At 40.4% G+C, this 23,907-nt stretch overlaps 1 protein-coding gene across 3 annotated transcripts in view; it reads right to left on the bottom strand.

Moving 5' to 3' along the window:
- The window catches only part of E2F3 (E2F transcription factor 3), a 43,183-nt gene that overhangs the window by 4,633 nt on the left and 14,643 nt on the right, over nt 1-23,907 (bottom strand). For all 3 annotated transcript variants that reach the window (XM_034064975.1, XM_034064986.1, XM_034064981.1), the window contains 4 exons: nt 7,500-7,611; nt 5,070-5,289; nt 3,963-4,121; nt 1,240-1,354 (listed from right to left, as the gene is read on the bottom strand). In XM_034064975.1, coding sequence (XP_033920866.1) covers nt 1,240-1,354; nt 3,963-4,121; nt 5,070-5,289; nt 7,500-7,611 — 606 coding nt within the window. The remainder of the gene's footprint in view (nt 1-1,239; nt 1,355-3,962; nt 4,122-5,069; nt 5,290-7,499; nt 7,612-23,907) is intronic.

The raw sequence follows: 23,907 nt of genomic DNA, 5'->3' as shown, positions 1-23,907 counted from the left end.
GCAGTGGTTTGTACAAATTACTTAAGTTTGTCCAACATACTTGGGTCTGTCATAACAACTAGGAACTGTAAAGCAGCACACTTTTGCCACCAAAAGACAAAACCCCAGGAGTAGTTGAATCTTGGGGCTCAAAAACCATGAGAGGAATGAAGAAAAGTAAAGCTACTTCCTGACCATATGTTCACAGAAAAGCCACCTGAAGAACTTCTTCCCTTCAATTGTGGCATAGGTAAAAGAAGCAGCTAAGTTACCCCAGACATCTACCTGAGATAAGGAAAAGAAACAAAATGAGGGTGACAAAGTGAGTCAGACATCTCATACACAAAAAAAAGCCTTCAGAGAGACAGAATGTGGCTTGAGTAGCAACGGGCAACAGAAGAGGGACACAGATGAACATAGCTTCAGAAGCAGAAGTACTTACAATAACATAGGAAAGGAAATCCCCACCTCCTTCAGACCTCACCATAGCAAAGCATACTAGCACAATGTACAATGTTTTACAGAGATGTATAGCATGAGTGTCAGTGAAGCAAAGATGATGATGGAAGAAAGATGGGCAAGAATGGGTTCTAGGAGTAAACCACAAGTTTCTACAATAACTGTAATACTTCAGGAAAAAATCCTACATGAAAATATGTTGCAATAAATTAGGATATCAGCAATGAGAGTCAGCAAGATGCTTAAGGCATTGAGTTACCCGTGCACTTTAAAACTACATGAAGTGTTGGGGGCGGGGGGGAAGAGCTGAATCTCTTAAGAGGAAGATTTTACATGGCTGAAAACAGGAAATCTCAATTGTTAAGGAAGAACTCTTCTTCACATGAAATATGGCAGAAGAGAATATCTGTAAATAGTGTGGATTACTCTGAAGGAAAGCTGGAAGTAAGAGGAACAAATAATGACTGCCCTGTGCAAACTGATTTTAAAAGTTCCCCTTTCTTTTTATTAAAAAAACCCAAACCAACCAACCAAAAAAAAAAAAATCAACAACCCAACAACAAAAACCTCAACCAAAACTGCCCCCCCAAGACAAAACAAAATCAACAATCAAAACAACCACACAACAACAAAACACAACAAAAACCCAACATCCCTAAGTTTGTAAAATAGATGAACATAGACTGTATGCCAATATAATCCAACTCGAGCAACAGTTACTGCAGTAAGACTCACAATACACTTGCTCCATCTACACAAAAGTTATATTTAAGCTGTCAGGAAACACCAGGTTCTCCTTACCTCCACTGGGTCAGGCACTTCAAGTCTTGTTTCTGGAGGAGCTTTCACAACTATAACAGTTTGGTCTTTAAGGCCACTAATTTTTCTAATATCTTGGTACGTCACATAAGCTAATGTAATCCGTGTTAAGGAATTTTCCAACCCAGGTGACAACATATCCAGACTATTGGAAGAGGCAGAAGTCTTTCACTTATTTTTCCATTTTCTCTACATTGCTCTTACCCCAGAGCTCTCTGTCATCTATGCTGGTTGTGAGCGCACTTAAACTGTGTGACAACTTCCTTTTAGTCTAACAGCTGAACCACTACCTAGGGACAGAAGGGATTCTCTACGCTGAGTACTTCTCTCTTCTCCTTTACACATGTAAGGCTACATAAGCAAACCTCAACAGCCTGAAATTACCCACAGGCTACGCAAAGCAAAATTCTTTACACACTTGCTATCAAAATGCAGAGAACTGGAAATCACAGGAAAAGAATTTAAAGGAATTTTCAGTTGCATGATGCAGATGCACACACACAATATATTTTTGAGGTCATCAACAAAACCATTATTGCAGTTTTCATTTTAGGGGCTACTGTAAACATTTATACAACAAAACATAAATGTATAAATCTTTATACAACATTCATGTGTATATATAACTATATAATACATGAAATTATTTCAAAAACCTGTTTAAACAATTAAACAACTTCACAGTGCAAAAGGTTGGTATCTGTATAAGTGTGGAGTATTTTGCTGTTTAACATGGATTTGTAGTGTTTGGTGGTACCTCACATCCTGAGCGGTATAACAGAGATGTCACAGTGCTTTTAGTCATGAAAATAACTGAAATGATCACAATTACGTGCAAGCACTTCCAGCATTTTACTTTCATCATCTGCAAGATATTTACCGTAATGTTTATGCCATGCAAATAAAAAGCCTAATTTATTATTATACTTCTCGGGGGTTTAAGTGTGAAACATTTTGGTAAATGTAGACTGCTATCATGCAATACAGCAAGACAGACTGCCCAAGCAAAAAGCACCAATGCATCTCACGTCTAACTTGGACCAAACAAGTCAAGAGGCAAAACGACAGGTCAGCTTTTACCCAAACAGCTTTCATCAAGGCTTTCACCGTTCCTTTAGTGAGATTTAGTAAGGTTTGCAAAGGCAGAATACATATTACAGCAACAGTGGCTGTCACTATGCAAACAAAGAAAAGGATTGCATTGTTTTCAAATAAAACAACAATCTTCATTGCTGTAGCTGAAGGCTCCCCATGCTAATGCTGGGCATATCCCCAACCATTCAAGGTAGCAATCATTTACTTTGATTCCATTTGTAAGGGAGATGAGGGAGCACATTACCTAATAGTAAGAAAGAAAAAACCTTCAAAAGCAGAAACTTCATCCTCAGTAATTAGGCAAAGGAAGAGGTTTCTCAGCTCCATGAGCATTCACATGTCATCTCATGGCAGTGTTCAGTGAGGTGAGCAAAAGACAGCAGTAGGACACATTCAGAAGGTTTCACACTTCTACATTCCTTCCTCAGTACTCACTAGTATTACCTGTAAACTTAGACACAGAAGGATTTGGGGAACACACTCTCCTAAATCCAAAAGTACGAGGCCAACACAATAATCCTGATCCCTCCTCCCCATGGGAGCCACCAATAGCAGAGCCCAGATCTCTATTCACAGGAACCAGCACTTTAAATAAAAATAGAAAATTGTAATGCTCAGTTTTGTCTTGCTTAAATCTCTTCACAGATCAAGCTCTTAGCTGAAGGCAGTGCTGAGCCACTCCCTATGCCATTTGGTGATCTCTGCTTACATCTCAAGATGCGTATGAAATCTAGTGAAAAGACAATATTTACATAGTTCACATACTTTTTACTGACACTCCCATAGTATTTTCTATCCTTCAAGACAGAGAGTAAATCCACCTTATTTAGGTGCTCTTTAAGAACTACTCACTACATAAAGTAATAAAAGTTTTCACATCAGCATTTAATAAAATGCTTTCTTCCGTTGCCAATAGGTGGGAAATCTAGTGAAAATGAGAAATGTTTAATTACAAGGGGTATTAACAGCCAAATCACCATAAGTCGTATGAACCATATGCAACTGAGCATTGCTCTTACGTTAAATCGTCCAAAATAAAGGTTTCATGAGCTCTCAAAATGTCTAGGATATTCTATTATAGATTCTCTAACCAGAGGAATCTGAAGATTTGTTGCAAGTTTCAGACTAAACTTCTCTCTGTGTCTGTAATTTATATACACATCAGTTTGAAATTAAAAATTAAAAAGTAATGAGTACACAGACAATTGTTACATCAGCAAAGACTTTGTCTGCATGCCTTTACAATTGCTGCACACCGAGGCACAGGGTTTGCTCTAGGATCACAGCAGTTGAAAAAGCACAGAGCTGTTGGATGTTTTCACTCAATCAGCTAAATTCTTGGTTCTGCTCTACATGAACATGAATATTAATATTAATGGGCCCCTTCATATACCACGTTTTCTTTTTTCCTTTGTGTTTGGGACATTCCAGAAGCAGTACAGGTGCAAATGGCTTAAGTCACATCTATATAAGAACTACATTAAAACCCGTTAGTCAACTTGAAATTTCTAATGCTTTGTATCACATTACAAAGAGGTATTCTCCTAGTATTATGTTACAAGACACAGCAAGGAGACTGGCCAGCTTTGAGGTTTTGGGAAAAAGGATATCTCTGATTCTCTGAGTCCTCTGTTAGCAGCTTGAGGTCAAGGGTGCAGCTTTGGATTAGCTCATCCAGTTTCTTCTCTTCCTGAGTCAGTTCGGTCACCTCCTTCGTGAGGCCTTGACGCTGTGCCAGCATGCCACCATCTTCTGACAGACTGCAGCCCCTATGGGTACAAAGAAGGAAGACACTCTTTCAGAAGACAGGCTGAGAAAGCTGGGGCTGTTCAGCCTGGAGAAGGCTGCATGGAGACCTCACGGCAGCCTTCCAATATCTGAAGGGGGCCTATAGGGATGCTGGGGAGGGACTATTCATTAGGGACTGTAGTGACAGGACAAGGGGTAATGGGTTGAAACTTAAACAGCAGAGGTTTAGACTGGATGTAAGGAAGAAATTCTTTACTATTAGGGTGGTGAGGTGCTGGAATGGGTTGTCCAGGGAGGTTGTGAATGCTCCATCCCTGGCAGTGTTCAAGGCCGGGTTGGATGAAGTGTTTACGGTTTAGTGTGAGGTGTCCCTGCCCATGACAGGGGGGTTGGAACTAGATGATCTTAAGGTCCTTTCCAATCCTAACTATTCTATGATTCATTTGTAAAACTTGACCCTACCTTACAGGAAAAGGAAGAGACAGGGTTTTGCACTCCAGATCAAGTTCTTAGCCCTTTCTCCCTAAACCTGTCCATAGAGTCAAAAAAGAATGCTTTCCAGAGAAAGCATCTTTTTATCATGACAACACATTTTGGAAGTACCACTAGATGGAAGAGTTAAATATTTCTAAGCACTTCCAAAACCTTGCTTCTAGCTACCCTCTAACCATATCCTGACAATGAAGGAAAGCACTAAGTAGAGATGCATACCCAAAAACTTACTTCACTTGCAGAACCAAATGAGTTAATCCAGTATTCAGACAAAACACTAGTTACTAATTTCCCTGACAAACACTATTTATACACTGAAAACCTGTCTTCAGAGGAAAAACAAAGCTTTATCCTGAGGGAAGGCATTTTGGATAATTGCTTGGAGCACAGTTTTGGAAAGTGGGAGGAGAAAGACACCACTGCACTGTGACAGTGAAATCAGCCAGCAGGAACAGAAAAGTATAATAAATACTCACATCCACTGAATGTTGTTTTTGGATTTTTTCTTAATGAGATGGATGCCTTCCAGTACATTGGTGATATCGTAAATCCTCCTTTTTTGCACCTTGAGGACCTCTGCTGCTCTGTTCAAATCTAAGACCCCATCAGGAGATTGGCTCAGCAACTGAATGAACTTCTTTGTAAGAAGGCCAAGTGATGTATCATACCGAGTCTTTTCTGAAGGAGATTTTGGAGCTTAGAAAGAAAGAGAAAAAATAAATTCCATTTTCCTCATTTCGGTTCTAAAAGCAGCATCCAGAAGTGAGAGGATATATATTACAGTTATTTCTTTCATTTTTACTGAAGAAATCTCTCAAATCTCTGCGTTAAGACACAGCTTACTACTGGGTATTTATTTGTATTTCAAGATGTACTTTTCCAAAAGTCACAGGTACATGAGCAAATAAAACATTTTTTTTAATGCAAATACTTCCATTAGTCTTATACATATAGCATTACTTTTACTTAGGCTTTCACTATGTGAATTCTTAATAGTATTTTTAGTACCTATTTATTCTGGCAGCAATACCGAAAACTCCCCTATGACACTCCTTCATCAGGCTGATAGCCAGCTTTCATCAGGATTTGATTTTCCCCTCTTGTAAGATAAGTGTTTCACATGCAATTAAGCAGGACTTAGGTGAACACAATGACAGATTCCATCAGTGCCAGACTCCACAGCTTACAGAAAATTCAAGTGAATTATTGGAGACTGATATAATTTATAATTATCATTTCCTCATAACCAAACAGTGCTCAAACTGGGCAGAAGTATCCACTTCTTCCAAATTAGAAGCCAACAAAGGGCTTGGATCTTACTAAAGAACTTGCTGTTTTCATGCACAAATGTAGCATCTATGCACTTCATAGACGTTCTTTTAAGAGTTTAAACACTTAGAATAATTTCTAATCCTAAGTTTTCAAGGTCTTTGTGTCAAGGGAAATAAGAATTAGAAGCCTGCTGGGCTGGTACATCTCAAACCTTTTGTTCGCTTCAAGTATAATGCGGGTTGGATCTTAGGCTATCTGGTGGTCATTTTCATGTTTTCAAGCTTCAGGCCCCACATTCAATTGCATAAATCAGTCAAAACTGAAATCCTGCCTGAAAGCAAACCTTCAGACTACCCTGAAGTATTTTGAAGAATATGGTAGCTTTTCAATTAAAAACAAGCCTGTTTGCAAAGAGAACCAGCTACTTGTATCTCAGTCTTTGGTAGATTCAGGGCTTGTCTGCACTAGGAAATAGAGGAATATTATTGTGACCTTGTGAATTTAGAGCATGGTGGTTTCTGCTTGTTTGTTTTTCCTTTGAGTTTGGAAAAGAATAAGAGGATCAGAATGTTAACAGCAAGAGGCTACTTGACCCCCACCTAAAATGGCACATGCTCCTCCTGGTCGTGAACCAAGAAGTTTTCTGTACAGATTTATCAACACTGCAGCAGCATCCTGTGCTCCAAATGGTACAGAACTTCTGTGAAGACACACTTTAATTTAAAATGAACTTCACTTAGCTTAATGAATTTTAGTTTAATTGAAACAACTGTGGCTGTTTAATTTGTCTGCTTTGTTTTTTTCTTTAACTAATTTCACTTTTCCTAATTGCCTCAATAGAAACAAGCAGTTTGACTGGAGAGGAGGGACAAGTACTTACCCCTTCCTCACATCTCTTGTTCTGCCACCCCTGCCACTGCTGCCTCAGTCCACCCTGCTAGCTTCCCTCTGCAAACTCAATTCTCCTGCTGAAATAATCTAAACAAGATGGCAAGGCTGCACCCTGCAAGTCTTGTTGCAAGGAACCTACTGCCTGAAGCAATACAGATGTGCAGAAATTAATACTTCCAGCAACTAAGCAGTGGCAGTAATAATCTAGTATTACTGCAGGGAGAGAAGGCAGCTCAAAGCCCACAAAAAGCATTTTGCATGCACAGCTAAGTCTCTTTACAAATCTCTGCCTGGGGGAAGAAGTCCTGCCAATCAGCTGCTGGGACTTCAGCACAGAAGAAGGCTGGCCTGATTAGCCTTGCCTAATAACCATGTGTTTGAACCCACCATATTACCTTCATTCCTCAGCATCTACCTCTCCTAAAAATCACCAACTTCATGTCCTTGGCTGAAGAGAAAATCCTGGACAGAGAGACTGAAGGCTGCCTGGCAGGCAGAGGAACAGACCTAGCAGCCACTAGCCTCTGCAGCCTCTCAGCAGGTCTGCACCAACCAGGGCACACTGCTAACACATTGCCCACTCACTGCCTGGCTGTGGAACTGTGTAAGGTGCATGCTCATGCAGGTGAGGACAGTAATAAACACACTTTTAGCTATGTAATGCAGCCTGTTGTACTGTTTTGCTCCGGTCTCAAGCTAATAAAACAAAACAGTAACATGCAGTGTGTTATCAGTTTCCTTACTTTTTGGACTATCTGGACTTCTTGTTGCAGCTCTTCCTTTCCCCTTTGGAGTCTTTAGTCCTTCAGCAAGATACTGGTGGCCACTTTCTCCTAGCTCTAGCCTTCGTTTTGCCTGTTAAAAAGAAAACAGTATTATTTTTTAAATCAATGGATTCTTAAGGAACATATTTCATTTTATCAAACACAATATTGAGGCTACACGGCAGGCAGAGAGCAGTGAACTTTTCACAGCAGGGTATCAGTACAGGTTCATTACAATGGAATCTGAATATTTACTGGAATTCTAAGGTAGACTTAAAACAGATAACTCTCAAAGGCTAGGTTGATGGGTGGTTTATTTGAAAATTCAGCACTTTTTGCTAATTTGCAAAGCTGAGTGAAAGTTTTATGGTCTGCTTCAGCCTACTTTGGACCTTTTTAAACACATGAAAGATTTCTTCCCTCAATTCAGAGCATTTCAGTTAAGAAAAACAAAGTGAGTCTCTCAAGCACATACATGGATGCACCCAATAAAGCTACTTCTTTTGAAAAACTCCTTATATACATATAAGTTTGTGCACAGATAGTGTTATTGCAAGTTATGTTTTAACTTCACCATTTGAAAGGATGGCTTTGAGAGGACCAGTAGCTTCCACTGTTATAGACTTTCCATCAATGAAATAAGAGACATGACATCAAGAGTAACACTGGATAACTGTTCTCTGCTTCTCAACATTTTTTGTCCTCACTGAAAGCACAACCACTATATTTATTTCACATAAGCTGGCAGGTTTGCATTAGAGCTGCCTATATAAAAGCAAGGTGAAACAAAAGTAGTATTTGAAAGATGATGCCTGAAAATCAGCTAAATGTTGCATTCAGCTCAAAGGAAAGCTGTGTACATCTTGAATAACAAAAATGAATGAAACTGTTAAACTATGCAACACACAAACTGCAACAAAACACACCACCAATATGAATATTGTTCCTAGGCAGAAATACAATCTGCTATCTTTGGAAACAATTCTATACCCTGCCATGCTGCTCAGGTTACTGAAATAAAAACTGGGGATATTTGTTATCCTGACAATAGAAAGAACACTACCTGGGATAACAAAGGAAAACTGAGAGAAAAAGTTTTACATCTAATGAAGTTTAGTCAAATAACTGTTCAGGAAGAATGTTGTTTATTTAATTAGGTAGTAGACTAATTCAGAGTACTTAATTTGCCTGCTCTTTAGACTTGCCCCAAGAGGTTGGGTCATATTCTGCTCCACCATATTCAACTCCGCTGTGGAGCTGTACACAGGTATATCTGTATTTACAGATTTAGCTTGTGTGTTTTACTTTGGGTCTGTGATCAACAGAAGGCTCTAAAATTAATTTATATGCATTTATTTATGGTAGACAACTAACATCTTTGTATTGGACTCCATTTACAAACCTCAAATTTATTAAAGAATGAATTAAAGCACATAAAAACATACAGTCCACAGTGTAACAGCAAGCACAGAGTGCTCAAGCCATTCTTTATATTTTGTGTGAAGGGGTAAGGTGCTAATTCATCAGTGACAGGGCAGAACTGAACTAACTGCATCTTTCTAAGCAACACAGGTACTGCACTCCCAGCAGCCCATGGGAGGCAGATTCTAACGGCATAAAACATGTCTGCTACTCTCCCTGAGACATTGGCTCTGTAATCCAAGGACACAGATTTTAAAAAGGTCAACTGTTAACAAAAGCATCCAGCTAATATGTTTAGCCAATATAATTGGATTAAATTAAGATTACAGCTATTCCACAGGGAGAAATACATTTCACACTTTTTTAAGTGTTTTTCCACCCTGAGAACTATCCCAGAAAAGGAAGGAGGGGTGAAAAGGAACAATTCAGGGCGTGGGAAGACTAGGCCAAAGGGATACAGTTAAAGATAAAAGAGAATCTCAAAACCAGGTGTGAGAAGGAGGAGAAATGCTAAAGACTTAAATCCAGAGATTTGCAGCAGCTCTCTGCATCAGATGAGAAATTTACTTTTGGACTACACACCAAAACTTCTTGTCTCAACTTGTTAGTGAGACACAAACAATGGTATTTTGCCCCTGTTTTTGTGGTTAAACACAACTTTCTCCTGTGAACTTCAAATAATCAGGTTTGGTAGTGTAAAACCATAAACAGCATCCTTTAGCTGTGCATAGCAGCACAAGCCTGTGTGTGCTGGAAGATGTTACAAACAACACACTCCTGTTGGTCTCACCAGCATATTGTACCTATGGGCAGTGCAGGACTATTGACTGGTATCTGGAAAAATACCAAATGATAGAGATAGAGCTAAAGGTAGTTATTTTGTAGGGCACAAAGCATACGAAAAGACTGAGAGAGATACAGAGAGAAGTATTTTAGAAGAGTTTAAAAGAGCTGGTGAAGTCACCAAGAAGCAATTTTAGCAAACCCTGGGGAATGTTTAATTTCTGTCCAGATGTTACACGTCACTCAGCAAGTGCTCTCTTCCCCTTCCTGTTTTACGAACTTCATAACTGATAACATGCAGGACTGAAGTGGAATCATCTCTCAATTTCTTCTTCCTTGGCAAAAGGTTTTCTAGTGTCTTTTCCTTTGCATTAGAAACCCTGGGTAATTCCCAAGAGTGTCTCTCACCCAGATCTCCAAAATTATTCATGGTGCTTCCTGACATCAGACTTCCCTTCAGAAATCTCAAGGTCTGTGTTCAGCAATCATCAGAATCAGTGACCCTTAGAAAAATTAATCTTGGTTTGCATAACTTACTTCTGCTACTTTAGACTCAGTGTTCGCACTATTTGTACAGATTTATATTATTTACACATTTAGTTGCATCGTTTGATCAGTCACAGCATGCAGAATCTCTTCAGTACATGGGACCTGCTAGGACGCAGCAAGTCAAAGGACACCAGCACAAAGCTTCCCAATGACTGGGGAAGATGGGAAGCATAGGGACTAAGAACTTCTCAGTGACATGAAACTTGAGTGCAATAAATGGAAGACAGATTCCTCAAGGGGACTGAGAAAGGAACACAAAATACATACAGAATTGGACAGGTAAAGCCACAAATATATACATCCAGTAAGAAACACAGAAGTAACAGGAAAGCATTCCATTGAGCTGAAGCAGACACCTACCTAACCCCTTGCTGGAGACAAAAAAATGTGGCATCAACTGTTTTGACTCAATTTCCTCTTCCAATACTATGAGCAATTCCTGACATAGTTACAAGTACAGATCCTCTGTTCAGTGCAGATCACTAAAACCAGGTGGCACCTCAGCTCCTATGTTGTTATGCCCTTTAAGCTTTTTAGCTTCAATCCTTTTTATAAAAAGAATAAAAATAAAAAAGGAAAACAAAAGAAGAAACAAACACAGCTACCACAATTAACAGTAGAGGCAAACCCACAAAAATGCCTTCATAAGAACACTTGTCTCCATAGGAAAATAGTTTAAAAAACTAGGATAAGCTAAGTATTTTCAAGTAGGCAGGACCTGATGCAATTCACTTTACAATACTCAGGGATTATTAAGTTTTAAGAACAGGTTGGAGGCAGGTATGCTTTTGGAAAACTAGGGAAAGAGTGGATGTGTTTTTCATGAATTGAAAATAGGGATGGAAAAGATGCAAATTAGAAATTACAGCCTATTCTTCTTAATGGGCTGTTTTCACTTCACTGCTGCCAGGGCCTAACAGGTCACTGCTATCACCTCTTCTACACCCTCCCTTCAACCCTGCACTCTCATTGCTCCCCTGGTGTGGGCAGCACTGGACTGATGGTCTGCATCAGACCAGGCAGGGAGCTGGATGAAGAGGTCACAACCAGCACAAACCTTGTCCTCCAAAACAGAAGTGAGTTTTCTGCAGGACTATCCCTTGTGGATGATTTCTATGCACAAAGAGCTAATGAGTGGGAGCTGTGAGACATCCCCCATGCTCCTAGGGGCATCTGCTTGGGGCTCAAGTGACTTTGCCTTCCTGTCACACAGCAATCAACTTCAGTTATTGGGGAAAGAAACTGGCACCAATTAAATAGGAAATACAAAGGTCAGTGTTACCTTGTAAGAGCTTAATAGATAGCACAGTGCTAAGTATTAAAGTAACAGCCAGCACAGGGTTTGGTTGAGATAGCAGAGAGGGAAGTGCTGTAGACAGCCAGCATCAGTTTCTGAATACTGTACCACGTCACACCAAAGCTTCATTTTCTACAAGCCTTATATTTCTAGGTTTGAGGAAAGAAACAGTAAGACATCCTCCAATTCTTTCCACTGATAAAATCATTGAGCAGAACTTTGCCAAACTATGTGCATTGAAATTTTTCCTGCTAGATGCCTCTCTTAGCTTTATTAGTGGATGCCAGACAGTTGCACTGCTTGCAAGAGACAGACCTAAGAAAAGTCATATTATCTGTGCTACCTTCTGAAAACCCCTTGTCTGAAATATTTCTGCACCCATCATGCTTTAGCAGGCATGTAAAACTTGATAGAAGGATGATCTGAGTTGGACATAATCTATTTCCTGAAAATCCCAAATTTAAAAACCCTTGGAAAAGCTCAGTCACTACATTTTCATTATTAACATTAAGAGCCAAATTCCATTTCAAACTGCAAGCACCACAGCTCTTGGGCCTGCCCAGCCTGTGCCATCTCCTGGAAGGTTTGAGACACATTCAAGTCTCTTGTTCCCCTAGCAAGCATTCAAGGGTATATTAGAGCAGTAGCAGTCTGATTTAAATACAAAGGGACAAAAGTTTAACTTGGAATGAGAGCAAAATTAACCTGGGACAAAGCCTGCTGAGATGGCAACAGAAGATAAAATAACTTATTCCAAAAAGAAACCGGGATGAGGAGCTGGAAAGAAACTGCAATTTAAGGTTGACTGGGCAGGAAAAACAGGAAGATTGGAAATAACCAAGCATAGCAAGGAGTAAATTGTGTGTATTAAGTGATAGCTAACAGTGAACTAAGCAGCAAGACAAAGAAATGTGCCCTAACGCTCAGCTGTGTTTCCATCTGTGTCTCAGGGCAAGGACTATGATGAGCAAGTTAAGCTAGGACAGATGACTAAGCCTGAAGTAGTCCCTAGAACATATTACAATTGCTAGGGGCAGATAAAATAGCAGCTTTTCTGTATGTCACCACAACGCTGATATTACTGGGGAGGGGATGCAAAACTATCCGGGGAACACAGATAAATTTTGACCACAGCAAGGAAGCTGTAGCACAGACACTTCACCAATCCCCACACAGGCTTTCTTCCACATCTTCAAAATTAAGCAGTCACTTCAAACTACGCTTTAAAAGCTGAGGTTCTGAGGCAGGAAAGCTGTTCCAGAGGTCAGGAGGTACAGAGAAGAAAGCAAATATCTTACGTGAAAGGGTAAATTAAGCTGGAGCTTGATAAGGAAGGAACACAAGAGAAGCAAGGAAAGACACCTTAGGCTGAATGCACAGAAATATTCATATGCTCAGGAGTTGCAGGCTTCTTATTTTGAACATGCCTAAATGATTAACTCTGGTACGCGGAGAGCTCCAAGTACCTACCAGAGGGCTGCACCCAGCGGAGGGCATGGCAAACACTACAGCTACCACTGGGAGAGGCTGAAAAATGGAGAGAGGTGCAGAGAAGAGAGGTAAAGAGCTCTCAGCAAGAAAGGGGCTGAGCTCTGCAGGTAAGCTTATAAGTGATGAAACACCTGAAGTCAGCAGAAAGATGCAAGGGGACCACCAGAGTCCCTGCCTTTGGACTCCTAGTGACAACTCCTCATTTCATACCTGTTTCTGCCAAGCAGTGAGGAGATTAGTTTGCAGTTCAAATTCCTGGAAGGGAGAGGGGTGTCAGTTTTCCATGAAGAAATATTTACCCTAATCTACACACAGATACCAATATTTTGTACCATTGTACACTTGGTTTCAGTAGTTAATTGCAACAGTATAAAACCACTGACACAAGTTTAAGAAAAGAATGGGGAGATAAAGAAATAACTGGGAAATAAACTACTTGCACGTAAAAGAAAACAACCTATGTCTTTACAAGGGGAGTTCTAAAAGTCCTCTCAACTCATCCCAAAAATATTACTTTGCTTTTCAAAAGTGTGCATTCCCATACTATCTTACACAGAGGAATGGCGCACTTTAATGAAAACATGACCTCAAAATTAAGTTTTACACATAACCCATTCACTAGATTGGGGTAAAAGCATATAAAAAAAATACACAGAAACAGTGCCTTGAAAATTGAACACATTGTAAAACCAACACAGAGAAGAACAGGAGTCTGAAATATCAGTACTTATTAATCAGGATTATTACTTGAGTGACAAGCAGCTGGTATTTAAAGTAACATTTAAAGATGCATTTTAAAGCAAATGACAAAACAGCTAACAGAAATCAATCTATTCCAACACAAAAGCCCCATATTTTCTTCTCAGAAAATGGCAATTGTATTAAAAAGAGGACAAAAAGATCCTTTCCACTATAGCAATTTGTGTTTCCTAAACCATCATCTTATTTTTCAGCTTTTCAGGTATCAGCTTATTATAGTTTTGACAGAGGGCAATTCTTCTCTAGCTCCTACACTGAAATTATTCATTCAGCTACAGTGAAGTTGTTTGGCTTTAATGTAGATGAATATTAAAAGAAAATCCCCCTTGTATGTCTTAATCAGGTTTATAATTCAATACAAGGCACCTCACAATTACCAAATTAAACTAAATTCTGATCATCTGCAGCCCCTCCTCATTAGGTTTTTGACCCTGAAAGCCAAAGGCTGACTGTTACTCTGGTGAAGTTCTTTCAAGCCTAACTAAACCATATTGTTTCCATTGGTTTTCCATTTTCACAATTCCCTCAGAGGCACCAGGAGTATCAAGGAAGCCATGAACTGTAAGTACATAAATATCAAACCACAAGACTTATATTTGGCTCAAAAAAAAAAGTTAAAATGTGGATGGTCAAGTTGCAGTGGGAGATTCTGGTTTGAATGTAGGACCCAAACCAGAGAAACCTGGCAATGGCTTTGCCTTCCCAGGCTGAATATGCTGAAAGCGGCAATGCAAGCATCAGGAGTGCCTCCCAGTTGTTACTGCAGAACGTCACATAATGTTTCAGTAGTTAATTCTGACAGTATAAAACCACTAAAAGGGGATTCAAGAAAAGAACAGGGAGACAAAGAAATAGCTGGGAACTAAACTACTTCCATGTAAAAGAAAATAAACTTTTCTGACACCCACTGAAAGGAATACATTATCTTTCAGGTATGCTCAACTGTTAGAGCATGGATAGCTAGCTCCTGTGTATTGTGGCACTGTGTACTGATGCCCTTCACCTCACACCTCTCTCACCTAGGTCTTGTCTGAACAGAACATGTTCATCTGCTTTTAAATGAAACACAGTGACATGAACCAAACCCAGCAAGTAAAGTAGCAATGAAAAATGGTGGTTTCTTCTTGGACCTATGGCAGAACATTTTTACTGAAGGAGGATTATAATCTTAAGGTAGTAATTGCCTTTCATTTTCATTCAGATAACTTGTGGGGAGCTGACCTGCCAGAAGGTCAGAGTATCCTACAGCCACCACTGTTAGCATAACTCAGGCACTGAAATAAGTGCACAACCTGTTTGATGTTATTCCATTTTCTGCTCATCAGTCTACTCACACACCATGGGATCAGCCTACAGTGCATCAGGCTTGCTCTTGATATAGAGGCCACTGCTAAAATGTGCAGCTTGTGTTGTTCTCCTGAACTGGTGCAGTACTTCATATTTTCTTTGCAATAGAAGAGGAAGGACATTACAACGGTTGTGCAAGAATTAAACCAAAGCATAAGCAAATTTTCAGGCCTCAAACCAACAGAATTACACCTATGCTGCATAGGAAATGAATCACCCTAGATCCTTCTATTGCAATTTTTTCCACCAGATACGAAACAATTACTTCTTACTGGAAGCAATGCCTTTGCACTGCACTAAGCTTTGAAGGCTCCAGTTACCACTTCATGTTGAAATATGAATAGTTACTCTCAGGAAACTGCGCCCAGTTTTCTTCTTAACTGCTAAACTGCCTCAGGTGAGGACCACACCACATATGTCCCTGTGCAGCCCTGAAAGCAGTTCCCATGCCACAGCCACTCCCCATCCCAGCAGCTGCTGGTGGCTGAGCTGCATCTGCCTGGTTAAGGTGGAAGCTATGGAGACAAAACTTCCATAAAATGCACTGACAAGTAGTCAGGACTCTCACCTGGAAGCAATAGACAGATGAGCCAGAAGCAGGGCAGAATATCCTCACTGCAAGTTTTTGGGGTGGCTGGGTTTTGGGGTGGCTGGGAGTAGCTGTACAGTTTCCCTCCTTTTCCCTGGGAAGCATGGCCATGACCATGGTGGCAAGGCTAGCCCTGCCACCAACAGGCTTTAATGCCAGCCTGGTCCTACAAATCGATGTCAAAGCTACTGGCCGTTGTCTTACACTCACTCCCAATGATACCACTTCAGCAGGGCTGGTGCCTTCAGAGCAGAGCAAAGCTTGGGGGTTTTCAGTTGCATTTCATGTCAGTGATGTTTCACCACAGACATCCTTTGAAGAAAACAAGGCTGTCATAAAACAGGTCTGACACTGAACTTTCAAACTGATAGGAAGCAGGTGGGGTAGGGGGAGGAAGGACAAGATGACAGACTGGCTGCCTAAGAGACTTCTTGATGCAATTTCTTTGTATTACATCTATATGTAACACACCAATACACATTCACTTTTAACATTACCCATCAATATCAAAGGAAAGCAAATAAGAAAGTGATAGCTTGAATTCAGACTGTTTATGATAGGGCACAACCTGTCCATTTGGCTGCAGAGCTGCTTGCAGCATTTCATCCCTTCAGGAGACTTCCAGCCTCTTGACTAGTGAGGCTAAAATTGAACTGGACCAAGGGAAATAAGTCTCCCATATAATTTTAAGGTTGGTCCCAAGGAAAAGCCATAAAAAAGCAGTCAGACACAAAATATATCCTAGAGATTATTTTGTCTTTTGTATTTAAGGACTATTTTTTAAAAAGTACTCTTTTAAAACAAGTCATTAACTTCAAAATAAAATTGTGATCATATTAGTTCCACTCAGTGGCTTCCATTCTATGTATAGAAATTAGCACAGCTACTTAAAAAGGAAAAACTTTCAAATGCTGCAAGCTGTCTGCCAAATTATCTACTAAACAAACAAGCATTGGGAGGGGGGGGAGGAAGAACATTAAGGGAGCCAGAGAATAGGATAGGTTGAACTTCCTTGGAGGAAATTCCAGTAAATGCCATAAAGTAACAGATACACCAGTTAAAATCTGAAAGAGTAGTACACTGGTATATATAGAGACATAAGAATTAGGAGAAGAGTTACTCCTTACTTTCAGAGCATGTAGAATACAGTCAGACTCTAGGAAGATGCAATTAATCAGACTTGATACAAACAAAGTGAAAAGGGAGGAGGAGGAACACTTGCAAAGCCATGCCAGTACTATCTCAGTGTAGGTGCGCTGTAATGACGCAGGACTTGGCTTGCAATCCGAAGTCTGCTCACTAAATTGCCAACCTAAGCCACAGCACCTCAATCTTTGTTTTCCTTGGATAGAGGACACCTACAAGAAAGGACAGCATGTGTGGAATTACACCATGAAGTTTCTGGAGTGCAAGTTTTCTTGTCCATACAGGTCCATGGTTCAAGATTTCTCACCCTGGTATGCCAAACCTTCCTGGACTCCATGCAAAATACCTGCTCTGAGTTACACCAGTGCAGTGCCAAGGGACTGACAGGTGACTCATGGGAATCAGCTTACTTGTACATTCTTTCAAAAATGAGTGACAAAGATCAGTTTGCAAACACTTCAGAAGCTACAGCAGAGAGCTACAAACTAGATGGCAGTAAGTTTTAAATACTCGGGCACACATGAGCATTAGTCTTGGGTACTCATGCCGCCCCAAAGGAGGGGAAACCCTTCTTAAAAAGAGTCGACACCAATCTTGACTCCATATTTTTAACTCACTGCTAAGGCACTATGGTTCTTAGATCTAACTACTTTTTCAATTACTGCAATTAGCTATGAGAGAAGTCAGATCTGAAGTAGTAAAGCCTTTCATTTTGAAGTACTTCCTTAACCTAGTTCCATACATGTATAAAAACATACAGATGGATTCCCCAAAGTAATAAATGTACTTTGGATCCATTTAGGGTGATAAAAATATTCTATAAATTCCAAAGGACACTCAAAGTTAACAAAAAGCTATCAGGAAACAACCAGACCCAGAGGAGATAAAATGACTTGCACTTAAATAGTCAGATAATGAGAAATAACATAGGATCCTAAGCATTTACTGTAATACAAGATAGTTCTGTATATTATGTAAACTGTAGGTGTTTTAGTTCACTTTAAGGAAGTCCCAACATTGTCCAGATTAACCCTGAGAAGTTACTTTTGCCCTACAAGTAACTGTAATGCTGACTACACACAAAGTATTCAGTTTATCAGTCAAAAGTTAATTAGGTTCAATTTTGAAAATGAAATTACCAGTATCACATAAAAAATGCTTAAGTAACCTTGAAGAAGTTAATACAATAACCACATACCAAACCTCAGAGTAATGAAAATAAACAACAAGTGCCCAAGAAACAGGAAACATGGTTTACAGATCCAAAAGCAACTATTCCTAGAAGCAGACAAAAAGGAGGCTCCAAATCAGCAGCAAGTCACAAATAGATAAAAGCATGTAAGGAGAGAGTGAGGGAGAGAATCACAGATAGCAGGGCCCTAGAGACTCCAGTTGTGGCTGGCAGCCCCCTTCATCCTAGATCAGGAGACAGTACTGACATCTTTACAGTACTAGCAACTTCACAGCATATTTGTCTACAAACTGAACTTGATTTTGACCTAGCCTGGGTTGTTAAACTCTAGATTTCCTCCTTCACCACATCAAGGTAGGCAGCTGTTGCATATCCTCTTACAGCACCAGTCAGTTTGCCAGCAGGCAGCTTACGTGACTGAAACGGCACAAAGACAGCAGAGTTACTAATGTTTTAAATTCTATGTATCACAAAGAACAACTAATCCACTGAGCTCTCGCTGTGATGCACATCCTGCCTCGGCAGTATTTTACCACTCCATCAACCACACCAAGGACTGGAACAACCTGAGAGTGCTGACAAAATGAAGATAAGTTATTTGGTTCAAATAGCAAGTTTTACTCATTCCTAGTGACTGAGAGGGAATAAAAACAAGACAATAATAGTTCATGCAAAAAGTGATTGAGTGTTGGTAGACTAAATTTTCTTTCTCACATCTGGGTAAATTCTGCCATACCATGGATGGGTCAGTCTAAAAATCTGATGTGATAGCCTCATTTTCAAGACAGCATCTGAAACAGATGTGTCATCACAGTGAACAAATTTATAGGAGAAAACTAGTCAAAGTTGCTGTTCTTTCTCAGATTATGAAGTGTATTTTTTCAAATTACCCCTTTTTGCTCTGGTAAAGCAGAACATCTCAGGTCATAGAGTAAAGCAAGGACTTGATTATCAAAATTAACCCACACCAGATGCAATCATTTTGTCTTCTTTACTATGTATTCCCTAAAATAAATACCTCAAGATTACTTCTCCAGAAAAATTAATACAGTCTTTAAGTCTCAATTTTTAAAATTAAATTAGTTTCATTTTCTCCCTAACCTGCCCTTTGATCAAAGAACCCAACTTTCTAGTATGACCTCCTACATATCACTGCCACTGACTATTAGATTTCCAGTAGTTGCTATGCCATTAAAAACATTGAGCTATCTTAAAGCCAAGTACAAGAAGAGATTGCCATGCAGTTTTACAATCTCCTTTATGAGAAAGGTCAATGAGCAAGCCCCTGTAAGAAAGGGCCATAAACACAGTTGCTCCCACCAAAAAGCAGGCAGCTGGACTTGCTGACCTCAAGGCTGTTCAGAGCTGAAATTACAGACCACAACTCTGCAGAGAAGTTAGAGAGTAAAACATCCATTCTGTCAAAACTCGAAGGTATCAACTCATGATTATTTTCCTCTCAAAAAAAAAAGTCTAATTTCCATCTTCAGTTTGCATTGTTTCAGTTTTCAACATTAAGTTCTCGATGTGCTTAAGTTCAACAATTTAAGATGTCCTTTAAGACCAGAATCATCTCACAGAGTGGCTGAGATGGGAAAGGACTTCTGTAGATTATCTAGTCCAACTCGCACTGCTGAAACTGGAGGCAGGTCGCTCAGAGCTGTGTCTAGCAGGGTCTTCCATATCTCCAATGAGATATGAAAACTTAAGAGACCTATTCCAATATTTGATCACCCTCACTGTAAACAATCTTCTGTTTAAAAGGATTTTCTTGCATTTCAATTTGCTCCCATTGCCTTTGTCCTGTCACTAGCCACCACTGAGATGATCATGGTTCCATTTTCTTTGCTCCCTCTCATCAGATGTTTATACACGTTCTTGTCTCCAGGCTCAAGAATCACAGCTTTTTCAGCCTCTCCTTGTCTATCAAGTGCTCTGAGCCATTAACCTTAACTTTGAATACCTTCACCGAATATGCTCCAGTATGTCCATATCTCTCCTGTACTGGGGAGACTGGAACTGAACCCAGCACATCAGATGTCTCACCATGGCTGAGCAGAGGGGATTAATCATCTCCCTCAACCTACTGGGAATACAGTGCCTAAAGCACTGGGAATTCATCGGTGGTCTTTGCCCTTAAGAGTGCGTTGCTCGCCTGCCAGGACCCTCAACGCTTTTTTTTCCTGCAGAGTTGCTTTCCAGCAGGTTTGCCCCATCCAGGTGCTTGGAGTTATTCCCTTTGCTGAACTTCACGAGACTCCTGTCAGCCCATTTCTTCAGCCTGTCACAGTCCCTCTGGATGGCAGCACAATCATCAGCTATATCAACCAACCCTCCCAGTTCTTTATCTGGTGTATCAGACAAGTCATCCCTTAATTTCATAAGCAGACTATTGCTTAAATAAGTTGCACTGTAGGGTATTTCCTTCAGACCTCAATTTTTATTGCCTTATTTAACATCATATTCTATTCTGAAATTTTCCCCTTACAAGTACTAGCACTGAACTATGTTATTTTAAGTATCAACTGTGCCAAAACTGTTCACTGAGGCAAAAGTATCCCTTCTCCTGTTCCTTATTTTTTTTGTACATGCCAGGATGCAAGCCTCAGTGCCATCGCTCCTGGGCATTGCTCTGGAAGCTGGTGTGCAGTTGCTTGTCCACTACAGACTTCTGAGAAGTCCTGCTTTCCAGGATACAGGCCCTCTTTCATAAGGCATAGCTTGCATTCCCTGTTCTCTGGCATACAACTTTGCCTTTTGCTGTATTAAAGACACAGTGTGTTTGAATGTGCCTATAGAGCAAGTTGTGAGAGCTCCATTATCACTTACTATTCTGCTAGCAATAACTATCAGCAACAGGTTTTTTGTTTACTTCTGGGACAATAATGGAAGCACTCCATAGTACTGGGATTAGTGCAAATACCAAAATTAAAAGGATCCTTTTCCTGTCACTTAGCCAATTTTTAATCCCATGCTATACTGGCAGTTATTTTTTTTCTTTTTTTAATCAAAATACTTTATAACATTAAAACATGTATTTTATCAGTCTCATTCACATGTCAGACAGCTACATCTTTGTTATCCTTTAGCTTTTGGTTGGAGGGAGGAAAGGCAGGAAAAGGAGTTCACTGAGTTCCCAAGTTTCAGGGAAGTTTTATGGATGCAAGAAGGAGACTGTAAGAGCAGAGCAAGAGCAGAAACGCAAAAGAGACGACACCTAGCATGAAAGCAGAGACTCAAATTTCTATTCATGAGCTTTAGTTTCTACTCATTACAGCCTAAAGTTCAGAGAAAGACCATTTGGCTTCCTGCACTGCTGCCTTCTCCCTCTTTCCCCTTCTGCTACCTGCCTTGCTGTAAAACCATGCAGTTATTTGAACTATCCCATAGGCAATGGACAGCTAAATGGGATTTTCCAGAAGCCTGGAGAAGTCTTCCATTGGAATCTAGCACTAAAATATCACCTATTAAAGGCTGCACTAAAAATTCCTTTCTTTAAATAGAGTCCAGGCTCCTGGGTTGTTTCACAAAGGTACCTTAATCTGTTCAGAAGATAAATGACCATATGATTTAATTGTGCCTTCTTCACAAAACCCATAACTTTGTCTCTTATGATCAGCACACCTTGATCCTTTTCATTTTCAAATGCAGCCCCGCTTATGAGTCATCTTTCCCTCTTCTCACACATACTTTTCAGTCTTTCCTTTTCATTCTTTTCCTCTTGTTTTAGTACAAGGCTGTAGGTAGGACAAACTAAAATAGCAGGTTTCACAACTGGACATGAGACATCCTTAAATTTAGATCAAATAAGCCCTTCCAAAGTACACAGGACCTCTCCATCCAGACAGATTTATGAAAGCTGCATATAATTATAGAAATGAATAGGATCAAAAATACCCTGTATATGATAGCCTTTCTCAATTGTATATGGATAGGAAAGCCAGCTTTATTCTCCTAACAGCAGGAGGAGGAGTAAGACAACTCAGGGCAGCCAAGGGAAGCTCCCAGCAGCCTGTAGGGTTCCTAGACTGCTAAAAAAACATGCACCAAAAACCTGTTGTCTTGCCTTGACATCCATAACTCCTACCCTTTCAACAGGCGCCTGCTGATGATAGCAGCAAGTCTTCTTACTCTTGACTTCCCTCCTATGCTTTGCACTGGCAAGAAGCCCTCACATGCTCTATGCTAACTTAGAACAAGTTCTGCAGCGTGGCCCTATGCCTTCCACAGCAAACTGGAAATTTCATGTCCACTTCAGGTAAATACATTTTATTGAATTAAATGCAAGAAAGTAAATATGGCAGAGCTACAGCATTCCTTACGTGAAACACTGTATTCCAAAATAAATAGGAATGCTGCACAGCTTTCACATTTCACCATCCTGCAAATGTTTCAATGCACAACAGTGCTAAAGAAAGTACCAGGAGAAAGATGGAAGTTCTGGCAGCTGCAGTGCAGAGAGCAAAGGCTTCTGGCAGCACAGGGAAGGACTGAGAGATAAACACATCCGAAGTTTTTGGCTGAAGTAATCAGTAATGAAACAGTTATGCTCAAAATTAGGCAACAGATTAAAGTGATAGCCTGTAACTAATAGGGCTGTGAAGTAAGACTTGTCTCCAGAATTAGTTACTTAGTTGAGTTTGTACATGGAGGTTTCCTTATAACCACAGTGACACACCACCTTTTAATCTAAAGCTGAAATTCAACAGTGTGTTTTTGCTACAAAGGCTGAATTCTGCAGTGGGGTGGAATAAACAGGGCCCTGGGTGCTGTCACCACCACAGAGGGTGGCTTCACCACATGACTCAAGGGGCAGAAAGGAGATTTTGCTGTGAATGCAGTCATGTAGTTCAATCTTCCTTGATGAACTTTGCATATGACTAGCATTCATTACCACTCATCCAACCAAAAGCTCCAGGAGCCTTCCCGTGCCCATAACCCACACAAGATAAGCCCTTTGGCTACAGATGCAGCTATTGGCAGTAAAAGCCATCCCAATTACTATTTCAGGGGATTCTGTGACCTCTCATGCAAGACCATGACACCTTTACTTTCATCTGTCAAAAATGAGTCATGTTAAAGCCCTGCTAAGAGAAGCTGTACCTGTGAAAGCAGCACAGCCAGTCTTTCCTCAGGAGGTATTTCCTGATAGCAATGATTTTGGAGAAGGCCTCCAGTATTACAAGCTCACTACACACATAACTTCCAGGTGCAAATTACATTTATATCTTCACCTACTTCAATGCCAGCCATAAGACTGTAATTAAATTACATGTAGCCTAGGAGCCTCAATCCAGGACTGGAAGCCGAGTGTAGAGGAAGGCATGGAGCACACACAGCCCTAAGAAAACACAAACTCAGTTTAAGCAACGGTGGATTTCCTCTGTAAACCAATAACTTTTTCAGTCATGTTTACCCCTCCATGTGCTCACAAACCCCCTAAACTGCCCCAAAGCCTTTAAAGCACAAGCTCCCTTCAGCCCTTGGGCACTGCCAGCAAGGCACCGGCAGCTGCATGCACTCAGTAACCTAAGCAGTAAGTAACAGCACAAAAGCTGCCTATTTCTTTACAGAGCCATCTGTTCGGGTTTCATTCTGCACAACTCCTCGCACTTTTAGGAGATGCTAAGGTCACACACCCAGCAAGGCTCTAGATCCTGAGTGAGGCATCCCACGTGTGGGGAGAGGACATGTGCAGATGTCCACAGCCAAAGGTGCACCCTGGGGCCTGCTGCCAAGAGGGACAGCCCTCACTGGACACGCTGCCAGAGCCATGCAGGCCAGGGAGCAAACTGGGCTGAAAACTAATCAC

Source organism: Melopsittacus undulatus, chromosome 1 (assembly GCF_012275295.1).
Source record: "Melopsittacus undulatus isolate bMelUnd1 chromosome 1, bMelUnd1.mat.Z, whole genome shotgun sequence".
NCBI classification, from domain to species: domain Eukaryota; kingdom Metazoa; phylum Chordata; class Aves; order Psittaciformes; family Psittaculidae; genus Melopsittacus; species Melopsittacus undulatus.
The sequence above is the reverse complement of the archived record's forward strand: the minus strand, read 5'-3'. Positions and strand labels throughout refer to the sequence as shown.